General features: G+C 35.7%; 1 protein-coding gene across 3 annotated transcripts in view; it reads right to left on the reverse strand.

Annotated features, from left to right (window-relative positions):
- Positions 1-485: 485 nt before the first annotated feature.
- The window catches only part of LOC136564136 (macrophage mannose receptor 1-like), a 53,087-nt gene continuing 39,736 nt past the window's right edge, over positions 486-13,836 (reverse strand). For 2 of the 3 annotated variants that reach the window (XM_066562056.1, XM_066562134.1), the window contains 9 exons: positions 12,389-12,558; positions 10,273-10,375; positions 9,178-9,407; positions 7,948-8,113; positions 7,449-7,601; positions 6,486-6,602; positions 4,841-5,008; positions 2,292-2,345; positions 486-1,904 (listed from right to left, as the gene is read on the reverse strand). In XM_066562056.1, the coding sequence (XP_066418153.1) occupies positions 1,654-1,904; positions 2,292-2,345; positions 4,841-5,008; positions 6,486-6,602; positions 7,449-7,601; positions 7,948-8,113; positions 9,178-9,407; positions 10,273-10,375; positions 12,389-12,558 (1,412 nt within the window). In that variant the 3' untranslated portion in view covers positions 486-1,653. Of the gene's footprint in view, positions 1,905-2,291; positions 2,352-4,840; positions 5,009-6,485; positions 6,603-7,448; positions 7,602-7,947; positions 8,114-9,177; positions 9,408-10,272; positions 10,376-12,388; positions 12,559-13,836 lie in introns of all 3 variants that reach the window. The other variant, XM_066561971.1, reaches the window with a different exon arrangement.

Here is a 13,836-nt window from a genome sequence, read left to right on the forward strand (position 1 = left end):
TTGTCTGCTTCACATAAATTTCTGCCTGGCACCACTCCTCCATAGAACTGAAACAACATGACCCTTAGTATCATTAATCAGTCAGAAGCCGCATCAGATGGCATAAAAAACCATTAGAGGTACTGATCCTTGAAAAAACATGCTTAAACAATTGCATATTAAAAATGGAAACAACAGTAGGAACAGTGCAAAGAAACAGCTGGGAGAAAGAGAGCAGAGCCAGAGAAAAGGAGTTCCTGGACAAATTTTCCCATCTTACCTACATATGTATGTAATTTAAGACTTTTACTAAATCCCTCAACTCACATTTTTGTTTTGTCTTTAAGCAGATTTAATCCTGGGACAGATTCAGGAAAATATGGTTAATATAATACTTGTTAACAACTTTTCCTGGAATGTCTCCCCTGAGGTATCATCTCTTTTTTCACTTTATCATGTTGCAGTGTCTTATATAGATGAGACTATAAAATACAAACCTATTTTAAAAATCAAAGATAGTTATTTTTTATTTCACGGAGCAAAATCTGAAACCACTAAATCAATTCTTGCAAACCTTTGCAAGCAAGTGAGGAATCACATATGATTTACATTTTACAGGATTTACAAAAATTAGGAATATAAACTCCTTGGGGAATAGAAGATGTCCATAAATAGTAGCCGATTTAACCATGTTTGAAAGCAAATAAAATCAGTAGTAATTATTATATTGGTAAAGCTAAATTGTTCTTTACTTGCAGCACACATCTCACAAACCTATGCTACTTACTGAGAAGCTGTAGAGAGCAGTACCAGCATGTGATCACCATAACAGCTCTGCAGAAACCTTCTGCTCCCAGAAGCCTCAGAACATACATAGGCAATCTTCCTCCCTCTCACCAGTAACTGCTGCCTGGTAAGAAGGAAGTTTTGCCTTCATCACCTTTACCTTCATCACCTTTTGCCTTCATCACCTCTCACCAAAAAAACCCACTTGTGGCCAGCCAAAACTGGCAGGTACTATGAACCACACTTTTCCACTCCAGAGGTCTGCCCCCAGATTTCACCTGGTAAAATCCTAGAATTCATAAACTGCAAGTACTTCATTCTTGATTTTCTGTATTGTACAAAGTTGTGGGACTGAAATATCACAAAGGTCTTTTTGCCCATGTGGTCCAAATGGGAAATGTGCCCAAATACAGACTTATTCTCTAGTGACCTCGCCTGTACTTCAGCCATGGGAATACTTGAAAGATGGTAAAATTAGAAGATGTTTACTGAATAGCTTCGAGTTCAATAGCATGGTTTGAAACAAATCTGGTGCAGAAATGTCAAATCTAATGTGTGTTCTTCAAGGGGCTCTTGGATTTTACTTTATTTTATCCATTTCTACTGTTCCATTTAATAATTAGTCAACATTACCACTTTTCTTAAGACCAACATTCACCAGGGTGATCATCAAATCCTGAGACCTGAAATCTTTCGCTTTATATAATGGCTACAAAATAAAAAAAACTGCAGCATATGACATTATACACAGAAACAGGCTAGTACAGTAATCGCACATGAGAAAATACCTTTGGCTTAATTCTAATTGCATAATTTTAAATAAAACAAGGCACATTTTATTACTTTACATTTTATATTACATATTACATTACATTTCCTTTTGTTACATTACAGTGTTGCATGTTCATTCTGCTCTATGTTGGTCACAAGATCCTTTGTGTCACTAATTCCAGGAACTGCATCACCATTAAAATACAAATTATTCTCAAAGCTGTCATTTGTTGGCAAGCAATTCTTCCTTCTTTTGTAGAAGAGATATCCTGCAAGGCCACTTCCAACCAGGATGATGATACCAACAATAACTATAACTGCTGTTTTGCTGTGGTTTAGGGTAGAAGCCTTCTCATCTTTTGTCATTACTGAAAACAAACAGGAAGAAATCAAGAGAATGCTACAGAAGTCTTTATCTGATTACTGGAAGCAAGTTCTTTAGAATGCATGATCTTCTGAGAAAAAGGGGTTAATTTGTTTTAATGTAATGAGAAGAAGAGGGAGCAACATAAAATAACTTGATTTTAAATCACTAATATTGCATGCCATATCACAAACTATTATTATGTTTTTAGTCTTCATTTGGAGATGCACCTAAATAGACTATATTGTGTACTTATTGGAAACAGTGTCATTCTAGGAAATAAGTACAGTACTTCGGTAAAGCAGAAAATTTGAGACATAGTACAAAATATTTTTGGTTTATGATCTTATGTGGGACTAGTTTTTTTCTACTTGAGAGACAATATTCTTACCCATTGTAGGTATTTCAGCTGGTGGCATTTCAGATGCTGGTGGCATTTCAGTTGCTGGAACTTGAAAATATAAAAAAAAATTATATTTTTGTATTATTATTTATTTCTACATTATTTATTTATATATCTTGGAATATACTGAAAATCATGCTCAGATAAATATATGGTAATACAAACCACTAAATACTGAAAACACTTGGGTTTAGTTCATACAAAATTATATATACCTAAGGCATAGCACAGCGCTCTAGTGTATTTTGGTCTCATATGTAGCTATTTATACAAACTAACAAAAAAATAATATCAAAAAGCTCCACAGAGACTGATCCAGACATCAGAATGAAACCAAAACAAAATCTATACAACATCTTGAGGACAGACATGGTCAAACACAGTCCTAAATATAAATAAAAATTATTCTAGTACCTGTTACATAAACACAGAAAATGTAATAAATTTGGTTTTCCAATAGACATTGATGGCTTACCTGCATAGACACTTGAAATCCCTCATGAATTTCACAGTGCCCTAGCATTTATCACATCTGAACTAAAAGGTTTGTAGCTCATTTAAATTTTAACATCAGGGCCATGAAATCTGGCTTGCTGGGTAAATGAACCATCATTTAAGATGAAGGTATTTATTTTGCCATGTGGATATAACATCAGTTTATTATTAAGTCTTGAATCAATGAATCATGTTTCATTCTGAAAAAGGTGAGCTCAGGAATTAAATAATTTTTCCAGTCCCCACTTACATCTTTTTGATAGTGCTGCCCAGTGGTGTGAGCACCACTGTGCAACACAAAGATGCTCCCTCTGAATATCAGGAAACACTTTTTCACTGTGAGGGTGACTGAGCACTGGCACAGGCTGCCCAGAGAGGTTGTGAATTTCCATCCTTGGATTGTCACTAGCCCTTATAAGAAGTTTCTCTCCAGCTGTCTCGTGAGCCCCCTTTAGGTGCTCTAAGGTCTCCCTAGAGTCTTGTCTTCCCCAGACTGAGCATCTCCTCACTGAAGAAATAAAGTTAGATACTTGTGGAACAGACCTGCTACAGAACTCTCAAATTACTGTGGTAAAAATTAGCTCAACAAATTAAACAGAAAACAGCATCTATTCTATGGGAAGACTTCCGTCATGTTTTTGTGTTTCAGTCTCTTCAGAAAACAGCAAACATAGCCAGCAATATCCAGTGCAACTTGGTAAAACCATGCTTCAAATGCTCCATTTATTGGTCTGTAGCTGTAACAGTTTGTTTAAATTCTGCACGTGGAGCATTGTCACAGTTCAGAAAAACTATGCCAAGAAAAGCTGCATGTCTATAACAATGTAGGACTAGATTGTGTCCTGATTTGGGGTGAGTGACTATATAATCCCTGCATTGACACTGGAATTAGGTTGAATCTGTGGCATTCCAGATTAGTAGATTAGACTGGCTAAAGCTAATCCTTGAAAAAAGTAACTAGATTTCATCTGCTTCAGCTCTTTGTCAATATCAAAACAGGTGAATGCCAGTAGCAGCAGAAATAATTGAACTGAATGGTCAAAAAGGAGCAGTGGCGATTTATTCTAACACTTGGTACCCATGTTTATGACTATTTGTCAATGACAATACAAAAAGATTGATAAATGGACTCGGAAAGGGTGGATATACTGAGATGTTGCAGTGCTTCCTGTAAAAGACACAGTCACCATTACAAGCATTTGAGTAAGTAAGAATAATTTTGCACGAGAACAAATTTACAGAAAGGATAGCAAAATTTCTCTCATTTCCAGTATTGTAGAGGAAGTCAGTATATTGCAGCTACACATCTCAACTTTCTTAGGAAGCATAAGTAAGAGATTTTGATTTTGCAGTATATGCTGAAAGAAATTATTATGATGACTTTTAGGAATATGTATACACTAGATGTCCCCACTGTCAAATTTGCACATTCAGTTTTTTCAGGGCACATTCAGTTTAGCATGTTCAAACTATGCTATTTGCTTTGCTTTTCATTCATTCATCTTTTCACAACAGGAGGACATAGAGACAAAAGATCCCAAGCTGTTAAATAAGTCACAATTTATAAATATTCAATTAATAGAAATAATTAATAAATATTCAATTAATAAAACTCAGAAAACACATGCAAATGAGACCAGCAGAGGGAAATAAACAATGGGCAGACCAGAGGGAATACCCTGAGGAATATGTTTGCATATAGATGAGGCAGATTTTTGTACACAAGGCATGGTCCTCACACTGTGATTTCTCAACAACTGTCAATAGAAAACACGCAAACTCGTCAAGTGTATACACCAGGTACAGCTAAAATATGAACACAGTCTTCTAAAAGCAATTCTTAAGGGACTTGACTACTGTCCAGAACTACTTTCTGAAGAGTCATTCTATCTTTTTGTTGTCATGGAAATGTGCATCCTTTGGCATATACAGAAACTCAGAACATCCAGCTGAAATGCATTGTGTGTAACAGCCATCTACTAGTACTAGCTTACAGAGAGCATATTCCATACATAAAACAAATTCATAAATGCAGCACTTACTTTTTGGCTTTTTACAAATATATCCTTTGTAGGAAGAGCAATAGAAATTATTCCAATACCCAGAGTCTGCATACATTTCAACACAGTGCTCATTTTCCTGAGAAGAAGGTTCTCCTACATTCCAGTTGACAAAATTCACTGCACTGCCATCTAGCCACAACCATAGTCCTAATAGAAAAAACATTGAATAGCGGAAAAAATATAGTCTTAATTTCCATACTTTCACATGCTCCATATTTATTGCCTTCCTGAGAAATTTACTTGTCACCACTTTTGGAGACAGACCACTAAACTATTTACTTCTGGCACAACATGTTGCCCCTAAGTTTTTATGTAAATGATATGATATCAATATTTGAAAAATGGCAGACAAATCTAGCTTATGGTGTTGCAAAGGCAAGTTCCAAGAAGAATCTCCCACAAGTGATAGCAATAGTGCAGTGTCAATTATTAATTCCATTTATAGAAATAAGTAATGTTAAAATATAACTTCAACAGAATACTTTATTTCAGTAATTTCTAGGAAGGTTTTGTGTTACTCTTTTCAAATCCCACACCAAAGTCTTTCTAGGCCCAATTTTATTTCATTTGTTTTCCAGTTTCTACTCCTTTCCACAAGCTTTACAGACGATCTTCCTTTTTATAGATCTCCTTCCCAAATCTTGTGATCACTGTTGCTCAGCTATGCTTTGGACTTTCTGCTTCTTCCTTCCTTTTTTTTTTTCTTTCTTTTAATAGTGCTATTTATTTAGAGTAAATGTACTCCTTGTGACTGTAAGCTGTACTCAAGCAAATTCTTACACTCAGCATGAAAATTGTATTTTGATTTTTATAAGATTCTATATATTTTGGGGTTTTTTTGGTTTTTTTTTTTTAAATAATTCCTGACACCCTTTCTGTGAGGACATGGCAACTGAATACAATCTGGATACACACATAAAGGTATGAAATTTAGCTATGCACTTATGCTGAAATTGCTATAATCACTATCTAGAGTGAATCACTATCTAGAATCACTATCTAGAAGGAGGAGCTGAAGAACTCTTGTGTTTATGATTACTGTGAGAAGTGTGCTGCTCTACACTGCTCTAGAGCCACTTTAAGAAACACTTCTTGTGTCAACTGATCGCATGAGTAAACCTCAGCTTTCCTCTGTGTGTCATGCATATAAATGACTACCCTTGAATTCTTGCCTTTACCAAAAATTTTTGCTATTCCTGGTTAAGATTCAAGCAATGTAATTGAAAAGTTGTCTTATCCCTAAGAAGTTTGTCATTTAAATGCTTGGGTAGACAGTTGCAAAAATAATCTTCCAAAACTCAAGAAAATCCCACTCAAGTCACCAGAACTATTTTGCAACCTTGCCACTGACAGTTATACTGGTATTTTTTTACCTGAACAGTATAAGACTGTACTTTAAAATCCATCATAATATTAGAAATATCTATCTAACTGAATATTAATTGCATTAATGTGAAAGCAATAATCATAAAATATAGGATTTAATTAAAGCAGCCTCTTGCCTATTCTATCTGGCTTTATCTTCTTTATTACAGAATTATAGCATGAAATTTTCAACACTCATGTCAAAAAGCTTGCAGTAATTAGTCACTAAAAAAAAAGACATTAAAAGTAGAGAAAGTACCATCCACATTTCTGTACATTCCTGTCCAAAATGTTGATGTTTTGCCTTCAAGTGGTTCAAGGTTGTAGGTCAGAAAGTTGGCTTCAGCTGAGTCTTCAACTGAGACCAAAGAGGCACCTGGAAGACGCAGGGAAAGAAAAATCTCTTAGAGATGCTTCACAAGGGAAAACATTCTCATTTCCCTGTCAACAAATTGCTTCAACAAAATGCTTCAACTTTCTGAGTATCAGAAAAGAGAGGGGGAATCTTCTCACCCAGTACCAGGTGTCTACATGTGCCGTGGGTTTCACTGGTAGGTTCTTATTGACTACATGAAAATATATATTTCCAGTGAAGATAAAGCTATAATATATTCTGCTGGAGAGTGAATGAGTGATCTCGGCATAATCTGATGGGAGACCAGGCACCTATGTCACATTGCCACCAATGCCATAAACAACAATGCTGCAGACATATGAAATCCATCAAAATCAATCTTCATCCGTTTCCAAAATAAGGAAGTTGAGAGAATGAAACTGCACAACAGCCCTAGTTTACTCATATATTATCCAGAGTAAACATTTTTCACTCCAGTGGTATAAAACTGCAATAATCAAGGGAGAAATTAGATCAAGAATACAAAAGATATAAATTCCATTAAGCTTTAGTGACTGCTGTGGATGAAGCTGTTTTATCTCCTGTCAAGGTAAAAGTACAAGATTTCTATTTTCATGATCTTCAGTCCAGGCCACACAGCTCCTCTCATGCCTGGTCCCACATGCATGAGGCAGTGCAGGCCATAGTTTTTCCATTACCTCTCCAATTAAGGCAATAATTGGATGCAACTGTCTTGTCCAACACTTGGACCATCCTTGAACTCACAAAAACACATAAAACATGTTCAGCTTTCCACAGTTAGGAAAACAAGTAGGTTTTGTTTCTTGATACTTTTGATACTTGTTTTAGGAAAAGTAGGATGCTCACCTAGTCGAAGGCATTCTAAAGATGCCTGGGCCCAGTTTCTTGAAGATGAAGATTCAATGTAGTAGCAATGACCTCGGAAAGGGATCCAAGATCTGTGTCCTTCTGACTCAGGACACTTTCCTGGAAGCTGAGGGGGCTCAGTGGGAGCTTGAACTGATTAAAAATAGTTAAAAAAAAAAAACATGTGACTACGTCCTTACATTCACTGCCTTTTGATTTTTGCAGGTTTTGACATTGCAAGTTTATTCAATAGGAAAATAAATAGCAGAGTAGTGTGAGTCTTAGCTTTGCAAAATTTGTCTAGAACTAGATATAAAATGATAACTAACACTTGATATAAAGTGATAGCTATTCACAGTCACAGTAGCTCTAACTTTAAAGTAGCCCAATTCAACCTAAGTAAATTCTAATGATTTCATCTATTTAGCTCTGAAAATAAACCCCAACATCTCTAATGAGATGTTTATTAAATTGCAACGATCAGATTTCAAGTTCTTACCATCAGATTTTTTGCAAACAGAGAAGTAACTTTCATTGCAGAATCCTGTCTTCCAGACTCCAGTAACATCAAGATAGACACAGCCTAGTTTTTGCTTTGGCTCCCCTTCAGCCCATTTCGTGTACTTCATTCTCCAGTTATCAATCCATTCATAATGCCCATTGGTCTAAGGAAAAGAAACATCAGCTGGAATGATTAAACTCTATCAATCTACTCTGTCTACGTAGTACTTTGTGCTAAAAGGACTGGGGCTTTTCCTAGAAACCAATAACAAATACAAATGGCTCAAACTTTGACATTTTTGTTGTGACAAACAGATATTTATTGAGAAATACAGCAGTGCAACAAGTACTTCTCAGCAAAATGAAATGCAAAGTGACATTGAGTTAATGTTGAACTTAACAATACCTTTAATTTGAGACTAATAACAATTTCATTTAAAATAAATTGTGGGAGTGAAATTCTGATGACTAATTTTTGTCCTACTTCTTTCCCCAGAAGTTTCAAGACATGTAGATTATTTTTACTTGAAATACATTTAAATCAGTAATCATTTCCCACCAAAGCTGGTTAACTCCTTTATCCTGCTGATTAATGTTAGAGGCATCTTCTGATTTTGGGAAGTGTTGTGCTATGTCCATATATTTGGGTTTTTTTTCATTTGCTCAGCCAAATTGAGTGTGTGGAACAAGTGTCTGTGCCAAGAAGAAAAAGATATCTTATTTAAATATGCAGAAAGTATTAAAATACCAAACTGAGAAAAGGGAGACAAATACAATTAAACTATGTAAACTAATTAATTATTTTGCTAAATATCCTCAAAAATGTTAAAATATTCATAGTAATAGCACCTTCTTATACTTCTCAAAATTAGGTATCGTTATTAAAATAGATGTTTTCTTCTGTAAATTCTAAAATATCAGGATTATATCACATATATATCACACTTATACCTGAAATATATAAAGAGATATTCCAAGATGCTAGACTAAAATGCCTTATTTGGAAGTGCACAGAGTGGAATATCATAGCAAAAGTGTGAAAAGCATGTGCAACATATACAATTTAATCAGATTAACAGAAGAGGATGGATTCCTCTGACAGCACAAAGTATTTAGGTCCAAGATGGAAGCAAATAAGCTACAGTAAAGAGAGATGATAAGACTTTTCAGTTCCTGACATGTTCCATGAGAAAAGCAGCATCATGTTCAATTAGTTTAATGTTCTTACCACATTGCTGTTAAGACCAATCCACACAGGCACCCCATACTTTAATATCTTCAGCCACAGGAATGAATGACTGTAGGTGTCTAAGACACTGGAAAGGTCAAATTGATTTTGTTTGCAGTTTTTCCGTGCATCCTCCCATGTCATTTTGGTGTGGATGAACAAGTAACTACTATTCCCATAACGGATAATGTTGGATGGGGATGAAGTTGTAGAAGGCAGAAATTCAGCATCTGTAAAATAAGGGATGAAAAAATACCCATACACTTGTTCAAAAGGGGAGTATGATTTCACTGTGGTTTCAAATGGAACTAAACAAAAGTCTTCCTTATTTCATATCCCTGGTTTACAATCAGCATTGGTAAGATGCACTATGCTTTAAGCCAGCAACAGTAGTAAAATTCAATTACAAAGCTGTAGAAAGGAAAAGAGCTGCTTAAAGCAACTTCTGATAAAGAGTAAAGGAACATTCTGTGTAATAATCAAGAATAGTATTACTGAAATTACTTAAGATTAGGTCATGATTTTTTTCATAAAATGAAATGGTTTGCAGAAGCTGTTTGGTTTCCCAAAGATTTTTTTTTCCAAGAAATAAAATGGTCACAACAGACCAGTCCTTAAAAATTATGCAGATACTTAAACAGAGGATAGATTTAAATATTTTTAATCTCTTTTTTAGAGGCAATTTTTCTCAAGTTCAGTGCAGATAGGTTACAGTCTCATTCCAGACAGTTTATGCTACATGTACAAACCAGTATTTTCCATAACATGTTTTGAAAGCCAATGTACTCAGAAAAATAAAAAACTATGGAACAAATGTCATATCAAGGGTCATGACACAAAGATGCAGATACAAATTCCAGCTCAGGAAAATAGCAACACAGCATTTTCTGGGAAGGGTCAGATGTGAGCAGTGACTAACTGGACTTCTGACACAAGTGACTATTTGACCCTTTTTTTCCTGCCGGAAGAACAATTCATGCATTTATCTTTATTGGAAGCAAAATCAGGTTTAAACCCACATACTTAAGCAATTTCCTGTGGAAAAAAAAAAAAAAAAGAAGAAAAGGGTTTGGTTTTAATTAGAAAGAGAATTACCTGCATTAATTTGGCATATATATCCTCTGCTGTTATCACAACTCTGATCAGCCCACTTCCCTGCTTCCTTAACAGATTTGTTTTTTATGGCAACACAATCAGCCTCAAGGCAAAGAGATACAACACCAGTTAAAAATAGCTAGAATAAGCAAATAAGAAACTTTTGACTCCCATTTGCATCTTCAGACACAAGTAATGCTGTAATTTTAGTCTCATATCTTTGTAACATTTAAGAGCACAAGCTTTAAGTTACACAAGTGATGTGGAAGTTCTATTCCTCTTACACTTCACAAGCTTCTTTGTTACTTTCTATTGCACTACACTGGGGTGAGTAAGAGGACCAGAGGAACTCTAGTATTCTCAATCCCCAGGCATACAGCATGGAGAGGAGCCACAGACAATTTAAAGAGAAATTAGATCAATCAGATCAATCATTGCAGAAAAGACTGGATAACTTTGCCCCAGAAATAAAACAGAACCCTTAAATTGCAATGCAACAATTTATTATTTCAGGCTGTAATAGTGCACACAGCAAAGTTAGAACAGCTCCTGCCCAAAGGCAGCCACTGCTCTGTCAGTTCCAGCCTTACTGTGACATTTCAACTTCTCTGACATGGACACAATAGCTAGAAATTAGATTAGCACATATTAAATAAACAGTGATTAGTGCAAAATCATGCAGGGTTACAAGTGGCTTTGTGCAATGAAACACCCATATTTATTTTATTGTTTACTTGGTTGGGTTTTTTTCTGTTTCATCTGAGAAGATGTTCAGATACTTACATCATTTCTGGGTGAAAACCATTTGGATTTAAATCTTTCCAGCTGAACAGTTGCATACTAATTTTTATTAACTATGATAATATTTTTTGGTAAGATCAAGTAGACTTAAAGCAAATATAAAATTTATGAAAAAGGGACTTTAAAAGTTGTCACATAAGACTTAATAAAATCCTATTACTTCACATAAAAAAGAGACAAACATATTTTTTTGAAAAGTAGCATTTTTGAAATATTTTCCTTTAGAACTCCAAATTCTACTTAATTTTCTTCCTCCTTTAGAGATAAGAAGTTCACAGGTGCTCCTTTCAAAGACACGGAAAAGGATATTACACATAAAAATCAAAATTCTACATTAAAAACGTCATTCAAGAGAAATAGAGTTAGCACTATAAAGTGCTGTACTTCCAGAGTACACACACATGATCAGAGAGAAAGGAACTCTATGACCTATCAGATCAGTTTGTTTGACAGAGAAATAGAGAAAGTGATTTTCTGGTGGTTCAGGGGTTTTTCCCTTGTAAAAATTGAATGGCTGTCTTTTTATAGACTTGTGTTCTTTCTGCAACTGTGACCAGCAGAATTTGCTTATTTGCTGTAAGACACCTGTGTCAGGGGAATGTTTGTGAATGCCTCCTTGCAAACTACATGCCAACTGGGAAGCCTGCCAAGTTCCAGCACAGCTGTCACCAGAGGACTGGGAGGATGTTCCCATTGTTGTGCTTTTGGGAAAAATGCCATGGGGCAGGAGAACCACTGCCCTCTTTACACAGCCCATGAGAGAACACAGGCTGAACACAAAAGCTGTGGAGTCCTCACAAACTGAAAACTGAAACAAGTCCGTGTATGAGCACTCCATGGATGCTGTCACCAGCTGATACAGAAACTGCACAAGGGCGCAAAAGCTTCACTCTACCTGGATTTAGATCCAACTTGTATACAAGTATGAAAGTAGTAAGTCAAGCAGTGACATACCTAAAATCACCACAAATGCATGAATTCAATCTTAGGGTATTGCTCTCTTTTCCCTAGTATAATAAGTGATAGGACAAGAGGAAATGGCCCAAAGTCAACTCAACAAGATTGGATATTATGAAAAATTTCATCATCAAAAGAGTTTTCAGGCATTGGAACAGGCTGCCCAGGGAAAAGTGTTTAAGTCACCATCCCTGGAGGTATTCAAAAGATATGTAGATGCAGCACTTAGGGACATGGTTTAGTGGTGGCCTTGGCAGTGCTGTATTAATGATTGAACTAAACAATCTTAGAAGCCTTTTCCAAACTAAATGATTCTATAAAATCAAATTTCAGTGAACAATTTGTGATTGCTATTTACCTGGCCGCTGTACGAATATATACCCATATGGCCTGATGGGAAGCCTTTGGCCCAGTTTGTAAAGTAAACCCCTGTTCCATCTGTCCAGAGGAACCTCATTTCATGATTTATATCATTTAATCCAATCCATGTCTCAGTGGCAAAATCTTTTAAATGGAAGGTAAGGAAAGCTAGAATAAAAAAAAATTAAAAGAAAAAGGCAAACAATTTTAATATAGGACAGTTGAAATATTTGGCCCCACAGAGATTGGTGATATTAAATACTCTTTCTGAAATACAGAACACTCCACTGCTGATAACACAAGCAGGTGAGATGAAAAGGAGATGAATGTTGAGTTTGATGAATGGGTAAGTAGATATACAACTGTGGCTTTGGGCAAAATACTTCATCTAAGCATATAAGCTGGTACTGGAATGAATCCCAAAAACATGATAGAAATTGTTTTTATAATGTCCCAAGAACACTTTTAAATCCTAGTTCAAGACATTAACAGCTGTGGGGATCCCACACGTTTTTGATAATCCCACAAGAGAGGTTGCTCTCCAGTGACACAACAGCACCACCGATCTCCTGCCATTTGTGTATCTGCATAAGCAGCGCTGCTCCAGAGCCAGAGCCTGCTCCTGAGCCTGCACTGCTTTGGCAGGGACCAAAATGCACAAGAAACATGCTCCAAATGAGACTGAACAGAACTATTAAACAAAAGCAAATAATTGTCACTGCTTTTCACAGGTGGGTGCTGATGTGTCTTAGCTAAGGGGGCAAGCTCACAAATAGAGCAGGCTAGGTCAGCTGATATTCATCTATCATGAACATTATTAATTGTATTAAATCTACTAATCCATGATACCTTGAATGTGGTGATAAAATGAATATACCATGGCTTTTGCCAACTGCTGCAGTCATGGTTATGAATATTTTTTTCCTCTGAAAAGAATAGATTCATTTCTGCTTGCTCAGTTAATCATTCACCTTCCTTCAGAATTTTAAATGTATGCAGCTTACTCCTCCAGGAATGAAATCTGTAGGTTTTTTTGTCAAACATTAGCATTGCCAAAAACTGTAACAGGAACTCAGGCCTTTATGCCTGCACTTCCTGCAATGATAAGAGTTTCGTGCTATTAGCTCCATTCCTCATTTCTCTTTTACCTGGAATTCAAGTCCTGTGCATGAATCAACCACTGCAGAAATTATGTAAAATAAGAATATAATTGTTTGAAAAATGGAAGTTTGATTCTTCAGCTCTTCACAAGTAGAAAACATAATTTGTGCTAAGTACTTATCAGCAGTTTAAATTAAAACTATTTAATTGCTCAGACTTCAATGCATTGTTTTACAATGGTTGAGTTTTCAATGTGCTCTCTTGAGTTCACAGACAGTATGTGTTTTGCAGCATTTTTTTTCATCACATTCACACTTAAGATAAAACAGTATGCCTAAGAAAAAG

This window comes from Molothrus aeneus, chromosome 1, assembly GCF_037042795.1.
Source record: "Molothrus aeneus isolate 106 chromosome 1, BPBGC_Maene_1.0, whole genome shotgun sequence".
NCBI classification, from domain to species: Eukaryota; Metazoa; Chordata; class Aves; order Passeriformes; family Icteridae; genus Molothrus; species Molothrus aeneus.